The sequence below is a fragment of the Agelaius phoeniceus genome, chromosome 5, assembly GCF_051311805.1.
Source record: "Agelaius phoeniceus isolate bAgePho1 chromosome 5, bAgePho1.hap1, whole genome shotgun sequence".
In the NCBI taxonomy this organism is placed as follows: domain Eukaryota; kingdom Metazoa; phylum Chordata; class Aves; order Passeriformes; family Icteridae; genus Agelaius; species Agelaius phoeniceus.
Genome location: NC_135269.1, coordinates 27,518,739 through 27,533,013, shown reverse-complemented (window position 1 = coordinate 27,533,013; position 14,275 = coordinate 27,518,739). Strand labels below are relative to the sequence as shown.

The 14,275-nt window shown below is 34.8% G+C and overlaps 1 protein-coding gene across 8 annotated transcripts in view; it reads right to left on the bottom strand.

The window, feature by feature from the left end:
* ANKS1B (ankyrin repeat and sterile alpha motif domain containing 1B) overlaps window positions 1–14,275 on the bottom strand; it is a 408,217-nt gene that overhangs the window by 344,014 nt on the left and 49,928 nt on the right. For all 8 annotated transcript variants that reach the window (XM_077178718.1, XM_077178715.1, XM_077178724.1 and 5 more), the window contains exon 4: window positions 5,790–6,086. In XM_077178718.1, coding sequence (XP_077034833.1) covers window positions 5,790–6,086 — 297 coding nt within the window. The remainder of the gene's footprint in view (window positions 1–5,789; window positions 6,087–14,275) is intronic.

Below are 14,275 nucleotides of genomic sequence, written 5' to 3'. Positions count from 1 at the left end.
TGCTCACTACTGGGGGCTCCACACCAGTTCAGTTCTGGGCTCCCCAGCACAAGATGGAGATGGAGCTACTAGAGAGAGCACGATTGTTAAGAGACAGGAGCATCTCTTCTATGAGAAATGGCAGAGAGAGCTGGGACAGTTTAACCTAGACAAATGAAGGCTTACAGTGGATCTCATAAATGTGTACAAATATCTGAAGGGAGGGTATAAAGAAGTCTAAGCCAGGCTTGGTCATGTCCAGTGACAGAAGAAATAATGGGGGAAAACTGAAACATAGTAGGTTCTGTTTGAACATATGGTTTTTTTGTTTTGGTTTTTTTTTTGTTTTGTTTTTTTGGGGGTTTTTTGGTTTTTTTTTTTTGGTTTTTTTTTTTTTTGGTTTTTTTTTTTTTTTGTTTTTGTTTTTGTTTTTTGTTTTTTTTTTTGCTTTGCAGGCAACTGAGTTCTGGTACAGGTTGTCAAGAAAAGTTGTAGGGTCTCAGTCCTTGAAGATATTCAATTCAAAGGTTGTTTGGACATGATCCTGGGCAACTTAATCTATGGGATTCTGCTTGAAAGGGGGAGTTGGATCTGATGACCTCCAGAGTTCCCTTCCAACCTCAAACAAGCTCTGATTCTGTCAAGGATAAGAATTAGTGATGCACACATAAACAATGAAATCCACAGAGGTTCAATTGTTAGAGGAAGCCAGAGCACTAAATTTTATTTCTAAAAGATTGAACCACAAAGATGAAAACCAGTTGCATCTTGACTAAAATTGTAAATATCATTCTGTACTAATAAGAATCCTTGTTTAATGGAAAAAATTGACTACATTAGTGACAACTGTACCATGATCTGAGACTGAGAAACTTCTGGCATACTGAATCAACAGCTTTGAGGATGAGGAATAGGATTTATCCTCTGATTACCCAGTTAAAGGGGGAAAAGGATCCTGATATGATAATTGGCATGGGCAGCAGTCTTTCTGTTCATCAAAATTCCCCACTGGAGGAAAGGTAAGCAATATTTTCCTTGATGAAAGCACACATCTTGTAAGAAATTGAATTTAAACTAACAGGAAAAGAGGAACTTCCTGTAGATGCATAAGGCAAACAAATCTATCTGGGGGCAACCTAAGAACCAGAAGACAGTTCTGCTATGCATAAAGGGAGTACAGGAACTTAATCCACCTTTACACATGTAATTCATAGAGTTGGAAAAGGAATCCAAACTTAAATGCCATTTTTTTCCATATATGCTTTCTTGCTTCTCAGTCTATTCTACCATAATATTTCCTGTCATATCAGAACGTGATCCTAAAAAGCTTTATAGACATTCCACACTGCCCTGAATTCTAGGGCAATCTGTGCGTTATAACTCTGAGCTATCAGACAATAGTAATGAATGTCACATCCAGGAAATGAGACATATATTATGAACAATTTGTTCAAAAGAGGAATTTAAAAGGCACACCACATAAACAGTGCAAGGATCTGTACACTACCAAAGGTGACTTCTGAACAAGAGGGGAAATATTACCATGAAACTGAACTAAAACCAATCTGAGAATATGGAGATTGAAAGCACACTTGTAAGATGCAGGCATATAATCCTGCATAAGATGTCAGAGAGATGAATGCTGACAGAAATCTTAAAAGCCCTAGGCAGGATTTCATGGTAATGGTGAATAACTAACAAGTGAATCAGATCCCTCAACCCAAAAACTATCCAGAAGGCAGAAATGCCCTTGTTACCAGACAGTTCAGTTACAAAATTCTGCTTTAACTTAGAGGGAATGCTGCACCTCAGGATGAACAGGGCCAAGAGAACTTCAGACTGGCTAAGTAGATGCATCTCTCTTTTTAGATGTACATGTGGCTTACTACTTGAAGGTAGAAGTAAGTTCAGAATGTTTTATTCTTGTGCATTAGAGCATTTCCACAAATCACAAGGATTAAAAAATATAGTCGCAAGTAATTTCTATATATTATTTAAGATGTCCTAGAACTTTTAGATAGCTCTTTTTCACTTATAACAGTGTGCCTGTGCACTAATATATTCTTCTTGTCTATATCACAGCAAGTGAGCTTAAGATTTATAGACAATTTTCACTGCTTTACTTCCTGAATCTTTCATTGCCTTGGATCATATTTTCCTGGCAAAGTAAACACTACCATTATATTTGGAAAGTCTTTCCCAGTGATACTTAATACAGAAACTGCTGGCAATTTTTCATGAACAAAGTGAGCTAAAGTCTACTTGAGTTTGCTCCAATGGATAATATATTGACACTGGCATAATTTTCTGTATATGGAATACAGAGAACTAGAGCACAAGTTGTGCTAAACATAATAAAACAGTCCCTGCCCCTGCTTACTACTAAATACAGGTCAGCTGGACACATAAATCAAGCTAGGACAGGAGGACATTGTCAATAGGCACACCAGAACACCCAGGTCAACTTGGCGTACAATTTGTAGGCTCACAGAGAAGCATCAAGGGTTTTAATAATTACATATTTTCTTTTAATCATGTAAATATGCAAGAGCTTGTAATTAGGTCATTTGTCTAGTCTTTATTCATAGGCAATTTGCTATAGTTCTGACATGGATTTCAGACAGAATCTGAAGGACAGAATGTAGCTTAGCAAATTGATTCACAGAATATCCTTCATATACAGTGAGAGCAAAAAGGAGGGGGCACAGCTTTTGGCAGAACTACCAGTGATAAGCAGTGGAAATTGCCATCATTACTGGAACAGACAGGGAAGGCAAATAGGGATAGATGAAAGTTGGATAAACAGAAGAGGCCAAGATTTTAGGGTATTTATAATTATTAAACTACTGTTTACATGAAACATACTGAACTGTGCAGTGTATCAGTTTACTGAAGGCCCAAAGTCTATCACTCAACCAAAACGTGCATTTTTCATATGTTTCAATATAAATGAATACTCCAAAGCATAAAGAGTTGAAGCAGATTTGTATTGCCCACTCCTAAATAATTCCAGATTGAAGGATAGTGGATAGACCTGGGAAATTAATAAAATATGTGATTAATTAAATAAAAATAATGCTCGCTTTCATTAGTCAAAATTTTTGCTGTGATTAAAAGTGCTCAGGGAGTAAAAAAGAAAGATGGCTAAAGTAAACCTCCCATTTAAATAAATACATCTCTACAACTACAGAGTGATACAAGACAGGCTACTCCTATTATCATCTCTAAATATTCTGAGAGGTCTTTATGGCGATAAACTGAATTTATTTCACATGTTTAAATGTGTGCAAAGTTGTTTATCACATAAGATTTTACTTTGCAAATTGTTCTTTCCTAAACAGTGATGCAGATCAATTTAATTAATAACAAAATAGTTTTAAGTGACAGGCTAATATTTTGTGCTCTCCTCAGTTTAATAAGCTGCCAGTAATCATCAACAGAATTTTTCAGAGGCTATAGAAGTAATAAGTTAATAAGCAAAATTACCAATATGTTAAGTTGCTGAATGAAAAGGAACATATTGATAGAGACTCTGTATACCAGCAAGAAAATAAATAAATGATATTTCCTTATGGCAAGTGGGACAAAGCTCTAAGAAACAAGATAACCTAGTGGAAAAAAAAAACCTACCTCTGAATAACTACAAAAAAACCCTAAGAATATAAATCACTTAAAAGCAATTAGAATAAAAAAAATTAAAAACAAGTAAGCCCTATAATTTTAGTATAGATCTAAAAGATATCACCATTACTAAAAGAATCTTTCATTTCTTAAAAGATTCCAGGCACTGTATTTTTTAAAGTCTAGTGAAAAATTTTTAGTATAACTATAGATAAAAATGGCATAAGAGAATTCACAGTAGTGCTAAAATTATCTAGATTACATAAGAGGAAGAACACATTTCATAAAAGAATTGTGTAATATTTTGCCCTCATGTAACCATCAGTTTGTAAGCGGCCATGACAGAGACTACTTTCCTTCAATTATTCTATTTCTTAGATATCAATTCAGGCACCAGTTTCTTGCTGAATTTTTCCTCATTCTTTTGCTAGAGATAAAAGAGAAATTATACATTCAGAAATATGCATTTGAAAGTTCTATGTTGCTGTAGCATTAAACATTCCTAAATTACTGAAGCTGTAGCAATAGAAAGGGAAGATAAAAAATGAGCTGCTTATATTAACCTTTGCAAATGGCTCTTTCTAGTAAAGAAAATCAAAATCAAACTAAATTGAAAGCTTGATGGATGGCAAATTCACAAAATGCACAAAAGTGTTTCTCTTTAAAATAGTTTGAAACAAGTATCAACACTAACTCAAAATATGAGAGAAGGAATAAAAGTAGTAAAACAATTTTACCACATTTTGCTATGGAAGGCACTTGAGAATATCCACTTTTAATCTTAAAATACATTAATATTTTCTGATTTGCTTTGTTTTGCTGGGTTTTTTTGTTGGGTTTTTTTTTTTTAATCTATCTTTTCTTCCCGACTTCCCATTCTTTTTCTCAGAAGTTGAAAAACATGACCTTGATGGAAGAATCCAGAAATAAAAGTGTATGGAATCCAGGTCCAATCTTTCCATATAAAAGGGAATTTTGCGCATAAAGGAGTTAAACTTAAATGCACCTTAATTAAAGCTTAAAATGGATATAAATTTTAATCAAAGTTTAGACAAAGTTTGCAAGATTTGTTCACAGATTCACACAATCTTCTAAGTTGGAAGTGGCCCAGAAGGATCATCAAATCCAACTCTAAAGGGAATGGCCCATACAGAGATTGAACCCACAACTTTGGTGTTTTTATCAACAGGCTCTAACCAACTGCTAAGTGGTAGAGAATGTCTGAATGTGACTCTAAAGTAAATGTAATTAATTTTGGTTGCTTGTTTGCTTTATCTGAAAATATATATAAACCTGAAACAACCTTAAATCAAAGCATATTTTAAACAGTGAGAGAGAGACAGGAAGGAAGTTACTCCATTTATGAAGATTAAATCCACTCTACAACAAACACAGTGCCATCAATCAAATCAAGAGAAATCATAAGATTGAGGCAACGTTTCAGAACACATAACAGAATCCAGTCCTCCGTAGCTAAAAGGCCTGGACACCTTCCAGTACAAAGAATTGAACAGAAAATCCACTGCTGCTGTACCTTGTGTCTCTTCTCATCTATGTCTATTTTTTTAAAGTTACCCCTTTAACATCCTTATAACTTACTGTGCATAAAACTTGATGCACCAAAGAGCTGACAGGTTGGAGTCAGAAGTTGGGAGAGTGTATTGCTATAGAATTTTCTCTTAGATTTATACAAGAAGTGTTTAGAAATGCAGAAAATCAAAATTGTTATTACTTAGTAACTTGAATTTAGAATGGAATAATAACAGGAAAATGAGCTCTCAATGAAACACTGTTTTAGATTGCTGTGACCATGAAGGGCCATAGCTCTAGAAAATCAGCTCACCACCTTTACAGCCACTCCTGTAGAAAATAAATTTATACATACCTACATGAATAGTTGATATGATTCGTGTATCTACATATTTCAAGACAACATTAAAACATGCACTCAGCTTTGAAGATATGTACCTTTCTTGAGTTATCCCTTTCCACACATTCAGTTGTAATAAAGTTGTATTATATATCACCTTGCAGCATTTCTAATAAAGTAAATGCAAGTATATCTTTAAGAAAAAAATGTAAGAAGTAATTTCATTTAAATCATAGTCTAATGGAGGCGGAAGGAAGGAAAGGGAGAGAGGGAGGAAAGGAAGGGAGGGAAGAAGGGGAGGGAGGAATTACACACTAACTTGGCAGCTGACATCCATTCCAGCCTCCAGAAGCACCTGCACGACAGCTTTGTGGCCATTTCGAGCAGCAAGATGCAAAGGAGTGTGTTTTCTTGTATTACAGTTCATCAGGTTTGGATAGGCTTTGATGATCATTTTCACAACGCGCAGACGTCCATAAAGTGCTGCCAGATCCAGAGGTGTTTCCAGTTTGTTGTTTCTTATTGTGGGGTCTGTGAGCTCTTCTAGCAGAACAGCAACAACTTCTGAATGACCATACTGAGCTGCACAATGCAGGGCTGTTTCATTTTCATTGTTCTGTTAAAAAAAACCCAAAAGCTTCAGAAATTCATGTTTAATCTACAACAGAAATGCTCGGCTTCTATAAATTGCTTCCATGAGATCACTACAGAGGCAGAGGTTTGTAATATAATGTATGGTAATATATGTTAAATGCTTCAAAATTACTCCACTGAAATTTTAATAATAACACATTAATACTTCAGCTTGCTGCTCTCAAGCAGATGAGCTTCTTATGTGTCTACATTGCTCCCAATCCATTTTAACAACATGCCCCTCAAAACCTTGTAGCTCATGATATGCCAAAATCTGTAACCTTCTTTGATTCAACTGTTCCTGAAATTATAATTGAGTACTTCTCTTAAAAACACTCGACAGTGAAGTCTCTCTTCTTGATTTTGCTGGTTTTATACCACAGCAGTTTGTTATTAGAGAAATGGAATTATGGAGTAAAGCTGCAGTGCAAATGCATCAGGCACAAGGTTAGTTTCATGTATCACTATAAAAAGTTACTATCCAGACAACAATTAAAACTCTGAAGAAGACAAAACAGCACCTATACAAATATTTACAAATCACTTAAGCACTTGGTCTTACCAGGACTCCAGAGAGAGGTACCTACGTGTTTTAAGGCATATGAGTATGTGTATGCTCACAAACCTGTATATGAATAGGTTTTTGCTTTATAAAGCAATGCCCTCCCAAGTGTTTCTCAAAATATTACTCAATAAACTTAATAATAAATATTGAGAATAAACATTATATTTTTTAATTGTTTCCTTCCAATTCTGTCTATATACTTGCAACACCAAAGACACAACTTCAGGCAAAGACAAGGGAAATAGTTTATCAAGCTCTGAATTCTATGTCATCTATGTTATTAATATATCATATGCAGACTTCACAAAACTTTAAAATACACTAGATGCTATAAATTGTACAAGTATATACATTAACTGTCTCTTCTGATAAATTATTTATAAAATATTGTGACAGTTTAGGAATGTTGTAAAAATACAAAATCAACAAGCTATATAAAAAAATTAAGATTAATGTAAATTCAGAAAAGATACTAAAGAAGGGTAGAGATATCATTCTAAAGGAAGAAAAAGGGGCAAATCTGAATCCATAGGTGTATTTTTCAAGGAGGCAGCTGAAGAAAGCTCAGGGGAGAGAGAACTGAAAATTGAAAAAAACAATTGCCTTTTAAAAGACAAAGAGTCAGAGACTCAGAGAAATGAGGCTTTGGACTCTTACTCAAAAGCTAGCTAGGATAAGAATATTCATGTTGCACAGTAAAAACTAGAAAGGAGGAAAAGCGATGATTTTTTTTTTGTAATGATGTTTCTAATTCTGTAACCAAGAACTCAACTCTTAGGTTTGTGGTTTTAACAACTTGCCTGTCAGTTTCATCACTTGCAATCTAAGATGACTCAGATGAACTTGGGAAACAGAAGAGACAGATCAATACATTCAGATAAATCAATGTTGCAGTCAAACTCATGGGTGTCTGCAACACCACACAAGATCTGAGACTGGAGCATGTTTCCTGCTAAACTGTAACACAGAGGCTAGAGAAGATCCAGGTGGAGAAGCTTGCACTGGCAGACATGGCTTGATGTCTAGTAAGTATAAATCATTGTGCATCATTCAGACCACCATGTGGGCTTTCTTTATTGCACAGACAAGAAATTCAGATCAAACTATATATACTGTCACAATACTACACTGCTGCAATGTTCCACCAAGTACCTGAAACAAGCTTTTTCTGCTCTAGTGACTTTAATATATCTTTAAATAGGACCAAGCAAAGTAATGTTTTTATGTACAATTGTATGTCCACAGTCACAAGCACAGGTTATTAAAATTAATTTTCAAATTCTTCTATATTTCATGGACAGCTAGATGAACAGGCAATTGCAGCCTGATTTCACATACAATTAAGTATGAACATCAGATAATTGCACACAAAATGGACGATCATGATAATTTTTGCCTACAGTTACTGCATTTATATGTCCAATGGACATAGTTACACAAAGACACATATTACACAAAGTTGTGTAATAACTATACAAATAACTATATTGGCATTCTGGGAAGTAAATAACAAAATAAATGTTTACAATTAAATACCTGTCCAATATCTGCTTATATCTGAGGGTTTCTTCAAGAATTTATGGAAGTACTAATTGAACTATTTCAAATCTTGTGCCAATGACGCTAATACTGTAGCTTAAAAGTATTCTGAGTAAATTTTCAAAGAAACAAAAATTAAATTTGTTGTGGGCCTTTTCTCAAAATGTGATAGACAGATATAGGCACAGAGAGATCAAACAGTAGATGCTGCGGCTGCTGAACACCAAACTGGAATTTGCTCCCTCTGGATAAAGAATATCCAGCTGAATTTTCACACAAAGGCATATTGAAAGGAAAAGTACATTTTAAAACAGCCTGGTGCACAAAAGCAAAGTAACGAATTGTTATTATTTTCAAATGTATATTGTTGAACATTTTTATTTATTCGCCAAATAAAAGCTACATTTCAGGTCATGACCAATTGAACTGATACAAAATTATAAAGAGCTACATATCACTGAAATAAAGCAGAAGAATGCAACCTGGGCAAACATGATAATTAAATTACGTATATATACGCTCTCAAAAAAGCACTGTACATATTGTGTTATCAGAGCTGAGAGGTACTACCTAATTAAAACTTGGTAGTAAAATGTTCTTCCTTCTTCGAAATGCAAATTAATAGCTTCAATTCAGGTAGAGAAGACAAAACTATTTTTTACCATCAAAGAGTAATTAAGACTTGTTTAACTGCCCTCTAAATTTATCTACTTTGACAATTTAGTACTACTTATCTAAATCAGCTTAGAATGGAGAGGAAAGGAGAGGAGACTATTGATTTTAAGGTAGTTTGTCTTCGTATCTCTAAAGTTACATACTGTTTCGAAGCAATATCTTAAAAATGAAAAAAAATTCTTCAAGAAATTGGCAATAACTTCATGCTGTTGCCTGTATTTTCAGTTCCAAGCATAAACAATTGTTTCTGGACCACAGAAAGTTTATGTGTTAACACTCATTGCAATGAGTAGGTGATCTGCTAAAAATATCTGCATGCAAATTACCATTCTGTAATGAGAGCCTCAAATTTGATATCCAAGGGCTAAATATTACATCTAGTGCTGAAGAAAAAGACTAGAATCATTGCAGCAATTTTGGATACTTCATGGTATGTTAGCAACTAAAAGACAGATTCTACACCTGAATGGTTCTAGAAAAAGAAAGATTGAGAAATAAGAACCAAGACATACAAAACGTAAGGTAAAAAGAGTACACCAATATCATGCAAACACAGTATTTTTAAAACAGTCTCTAATATTCATGAATAATAATATTTTTGTCAAGTAGCTACTCTTATGGTCCAAAGGACCTTGACCAGAAATAAGGAAAGCATTCCGTGATTCAGCTTTTAACCTTTTTTAAATTTTCTTCATTTTTTGTCACAAGTGTTATTTCATGGGCAAGATCCTGACCTTTTGCAGCCTTTCTCTGACTCTTCTACATACAGCCAGAACTCAGGCTGGTGTGGCTGCAAACTGAACTGTGCCTTCAGAGCCCTGCATCTCATCAGAATTTGCAGGCTGTGCTACATCATTTAGCTGCTAAGGAGGTGTGCCACTGCAAAATGTACAATATATCTTTAGGTCTATTCATTAGAGAGCAGATTAGCAAATACATTATAGAGACAGTTATTGTAGCTTGGCAGTCTGATAGTGAAAAAGTACAGGAAGTATCAAGAGAATGAATGGCTATCATGAATATTATAGAGGCCCTTGTGAAGCCACTATTAGACTGTGGGTAAATTCAGGACATTTATTGTATAGTTGTGAAGTCCTTTTTTTTTGCCAAGCAAGTGTTAAATCTCCTAAAGTCCATGCAAGTACAGTACAAGCAATAATAACTCAAGTACTGATTTAACAGAGCTGTCCAAAGGATGCTTAACTCCTTTTTTTATCAAAGTGTTTTGATGCTGAGCTTGAAAAAGGAGACTTCCTAAATCACTGAGCCATTTCTCTGTCACATAATCCCAAAGTGAAGTAAGTGAACAAGATCTTTGTTATTAAAAGCTTTTTGCTATTTGCTCAGTTATGAAATGAGAATTTAAGTTTAAATTAAAGAAGGAGGGAATAATGGGAGATTCTGGTGGGAGATTCTAGAAACACCTATCTATATGCTGAATATACTCAAAAGTAGTCAACTAGAAGAAAAACAAGACAAAAATAAGGCTTTAATAACCAAATAATTAAATAGAGAAAAAAGGAGCAAAAGAATATATGCAGGACAGAGAAAGGAATGACCTCAGGAGGCTCTTAGTTTATGTATTAAACCAGGAAGACAGTTTCCTGAGAAGTTCCACCAAGAAGTTAATAACTCTGAAAACACAAAGGAAGTTAGTCTGCAAGTTACTCAGTGTGAATTTAAATCAAATCTACTGACTTCCCATTGAAATGCACTTTTACTTATGTAAACATCACAAAAAAGTAATGTAATATGGTTGACTACTTTGTAAAAACGTTTTTCCTAATTTATTGCTGCAATTGGCTTAAATCAGAAAGATTGTGTGCGCACTTTTTTTCCTTCTAAAGAAAGTATAGTAAGAACTGCAAGGGAAACTCTGAAATTCATACACTATAATCAAATTAATTGAGGGGTAAAATCAAGTGCAGAATTTGAAAAATATTGGGTTAGCAGGCTATTTTGGAACTGAACTTCTGGAAGTCCATGAGGTGCCACTGAGAAAAGCCTGTGTTTCATTTGGATGATATGGAAAAGTTCACAAATATGTTAAAATTTAGGTGTTTACACCATATGAACGCATCCTGGACTCTTTCTTCATGTTCCAAAAGAATTGTTGAATAGTTTTAAAGAAGTGTGGGTGGGTTTTGTGGCAATTGCAATTTGATGCAGAGGCAAATTCTACAGCACACTGAATCCATAAAAATTTCAGAAGTATTCACATTTTTTCCTGTAAATTTTTCACAAGTCATATTCTGTATATATATAATTGGAATATATTTTATTCATATTTAATAAGACTTATTTATATTTATCCCTGATGCTATTCACATTTTTTCTGGAAAATACCAAACACTGCATATTGACCTGTATGCGGCTGTTATTTATTAAACACTTTTTCTTAAATTAGGATTTGTTATCAATAATGCAATTTTATGATGAAAAGTGCCACAATAAATGTTTTAGCTATCCAGATCAGTTTTACAGAAATAAACTATAAATAGTTTGACTGTTAACAGCACACCTTTTTATTATCAATTAACAAATCTTAATCTCATACTATTTTAATTCAGTTCATAACTTACATAATTTTAAACCTTCAATGAAGTTAAACCCTTACATTTATGCAACGTCACCGTATTTTGTGATTTAAAACATACACTATGCCTGTCAACTAAGACTCCTACATTAAACTGTGATAGAATTCTTCATACATAATTGTTATGCTCTAACCATTCTCTGTGTGTAGAGCTGCCAGTCTACATTCCACCACCCCCATAATGTAATTGTCATTTAGCTGTTTTTCTCTTTATTGTTTGTTCCAATTTTATGTAATAGGAACAGCAGGGGGCATTCAGAGCTTTAGATGCTCTGAATGATGCTATGATGCTACTTAACTGCATTTTGAAAGTGTAGAATGCAGTTTGATCAATTTACAATATTACCATATAAAATCCATTATTTCATCTAATAGACATTTATGCATCATGAACTTGTCATTTATTTCTTTGTTCAGTTATCCAATCACTTTCCCATAAGTTTTTAGAAGCATTTCTTTCACATAGAATTTCAATCAGAGAGATAACAAAAACATGTTACAAATTAGTTGCAATAATTTTTAAATCATGAAAAAAAATTTCTTAAAATGCAAACAATTGCATCTTAATGTGATCCTTAAAAAAAAAAAACCACCACAAACAACAAAAACAGAGGAAAAAATAGTCTGACTTGAGTGCACTATTTGCTGAGGTGAAAAATTGTTATGAAAAATGGCTGTCCTTATCTCCAGGTCTCAGAAGAAAAAGGAGAGAAAAGTAGTCCAGGATTTCTTACAAGCCATAGCTTCAGCTCCAGAGAAAAGTTAATAGAGCATTAAGGAGTCACCTGCCTTACAGAGCCTATCTGCAAACAAGCAAAAGCCTCAGAATCCTACAGGCTCATGGGAATGCACAACAGGTTAGTTAGGGTGAGGATGCCTCAGGTGTTATTTGAGGAAACGTGGGTGGAGGTGGCTCTCTAACAACACGACATCCCCTCTTTCTGGGATACACAGGATATTCTCTGCACAGAGTGCTAATTAGCAGGGGGAGGTAGGTGCCAGCAAAGTAGTCCACATACTAAACCTGGCCATTGTCTAGAGTGGAACACCAAGGAATTTACAAGGTCAGAAAAACTCCGTATATATGAGTTTAACTTCAAAGTTTGATATGATGAAGATGCCCTGAAAAGACTTAAGATGCAACATTTCATGTAAGTATTGCTCACATATTTTCTATTATAAGGTTTTTGGGTTAAATGCATAAACAGGAGGACCTTTTTTGAGTCAGTGGGGTCAGTCAGCTGTATCCCTGATTATTTGCTCCAGTGATCAAACCAGATACAGCACACCTAATCAAGTCTGACAATATTCTAGAAGTCTGGGGATATGGGGATTGGGGAGTAGGTTTGAATTTACATCTCTCTTTCTGATCTTACTGAAATATATTTTTGACTCACCCTCTCAGAAGTTCCTACACAGCTTCCAGTATTCTGTCAGTAGAATATACGTAATGTCTTCAAGCAAGCGTATGACACACGATTCAATAGTTGCTTTTTGGTTTTTTGCATAAATAAAACTGAAAACACCTCTCCTTGACAAAAGGTAATCCTACAGTTCAACTGGTTTCATCCTACATAAAACAACTAATGAGAATAACATAATTCTTCAACTTTCTCAATCTGAAACTGAAATCACAGCATGACAAATTTTGCATAAGGTTTTTTTTCTTGAATATGCCAGAGTACTACAGGATATCCCAGAAGACTGCCACATGGACATATTTTATTACTTTACTTTCCTATATTTCCTGCACTAATACTTGATATTCATATCTTCGTTATTGTATGGATTCCAATGGCTAGGTGTATAACCTCAGATATCAAATAGATGACTCAAAGCATGGTGTTTTGAGTGTTTGTAATCTAGGTCTCCCATTTCTTATCTTCTCACAGTTTGCCTTCTGGCCACACTACTGTAGGCACTGAAAGAACAATTAATTTGTTAGATTGCACTTTGCCATTTGAGGTGTTGTGGGGTGCCAGGTGGGACCATACCTGGATTTCACCACTCACTCCACAAGGACCTGGAAATTCTGAGCACCCTCTGTCACACTCTCAGGCCCATGCAGATGTCTAGTTACTGCAGGGTCTCAGAAGATACTGCATTTCTGTGTTTGGACACTTGAATCCCTCTTTTAGTCATCTGAATAGCCCTGTTGGCTCCTGTGATTACACAGCCCAGACCTCTGTGGAACCAAAAGGTGACCATGCAGGAAATGTAGACAATTATAGCCTAGATCTGAATTAGGAGCTGACTCCCACCTTCACATTCCAAGTCTCTGACTACCCTGGCAAATGCAATTGCTTAATGGTTACTGTCCGCATTTCACAGCCTACTTCCAGCTCTTAAGCAGCTCAGCCTAGATGGTGTCAAATTTTAATGAGCTTCTTTCTATTTCTAAGTACTAATCCTATGAATGGACCACGGAAGAATATACAGAATAAAAACAGAAGGTGTACCATATGTTTGACAGCAGAATGCAAAATGCTTATACTGCCCTTACACACTGTAATACTCTCATCATTTTCTCTTGGTCTTTTTCTTTTTATCTATCCTTTCTGCTGCATGTGCATCCATGCAGCCCATCTGGTTTGATATTTACCTCTGCATATCTGATTATTTACAGTACTCTTAAAATATAACAAGGACATTAATTTTATCTCAAAGATTTTCAGGAACTTAGTATCTCAGAGTAAAAAATTGCAAATTTACAACCATACAAAAAAAAGATGCAAAGTTAGAGTATGTCTTGATGTGATTTTTCCAAAGCAAACAGAAGGTTTTTGCATACTTTTTA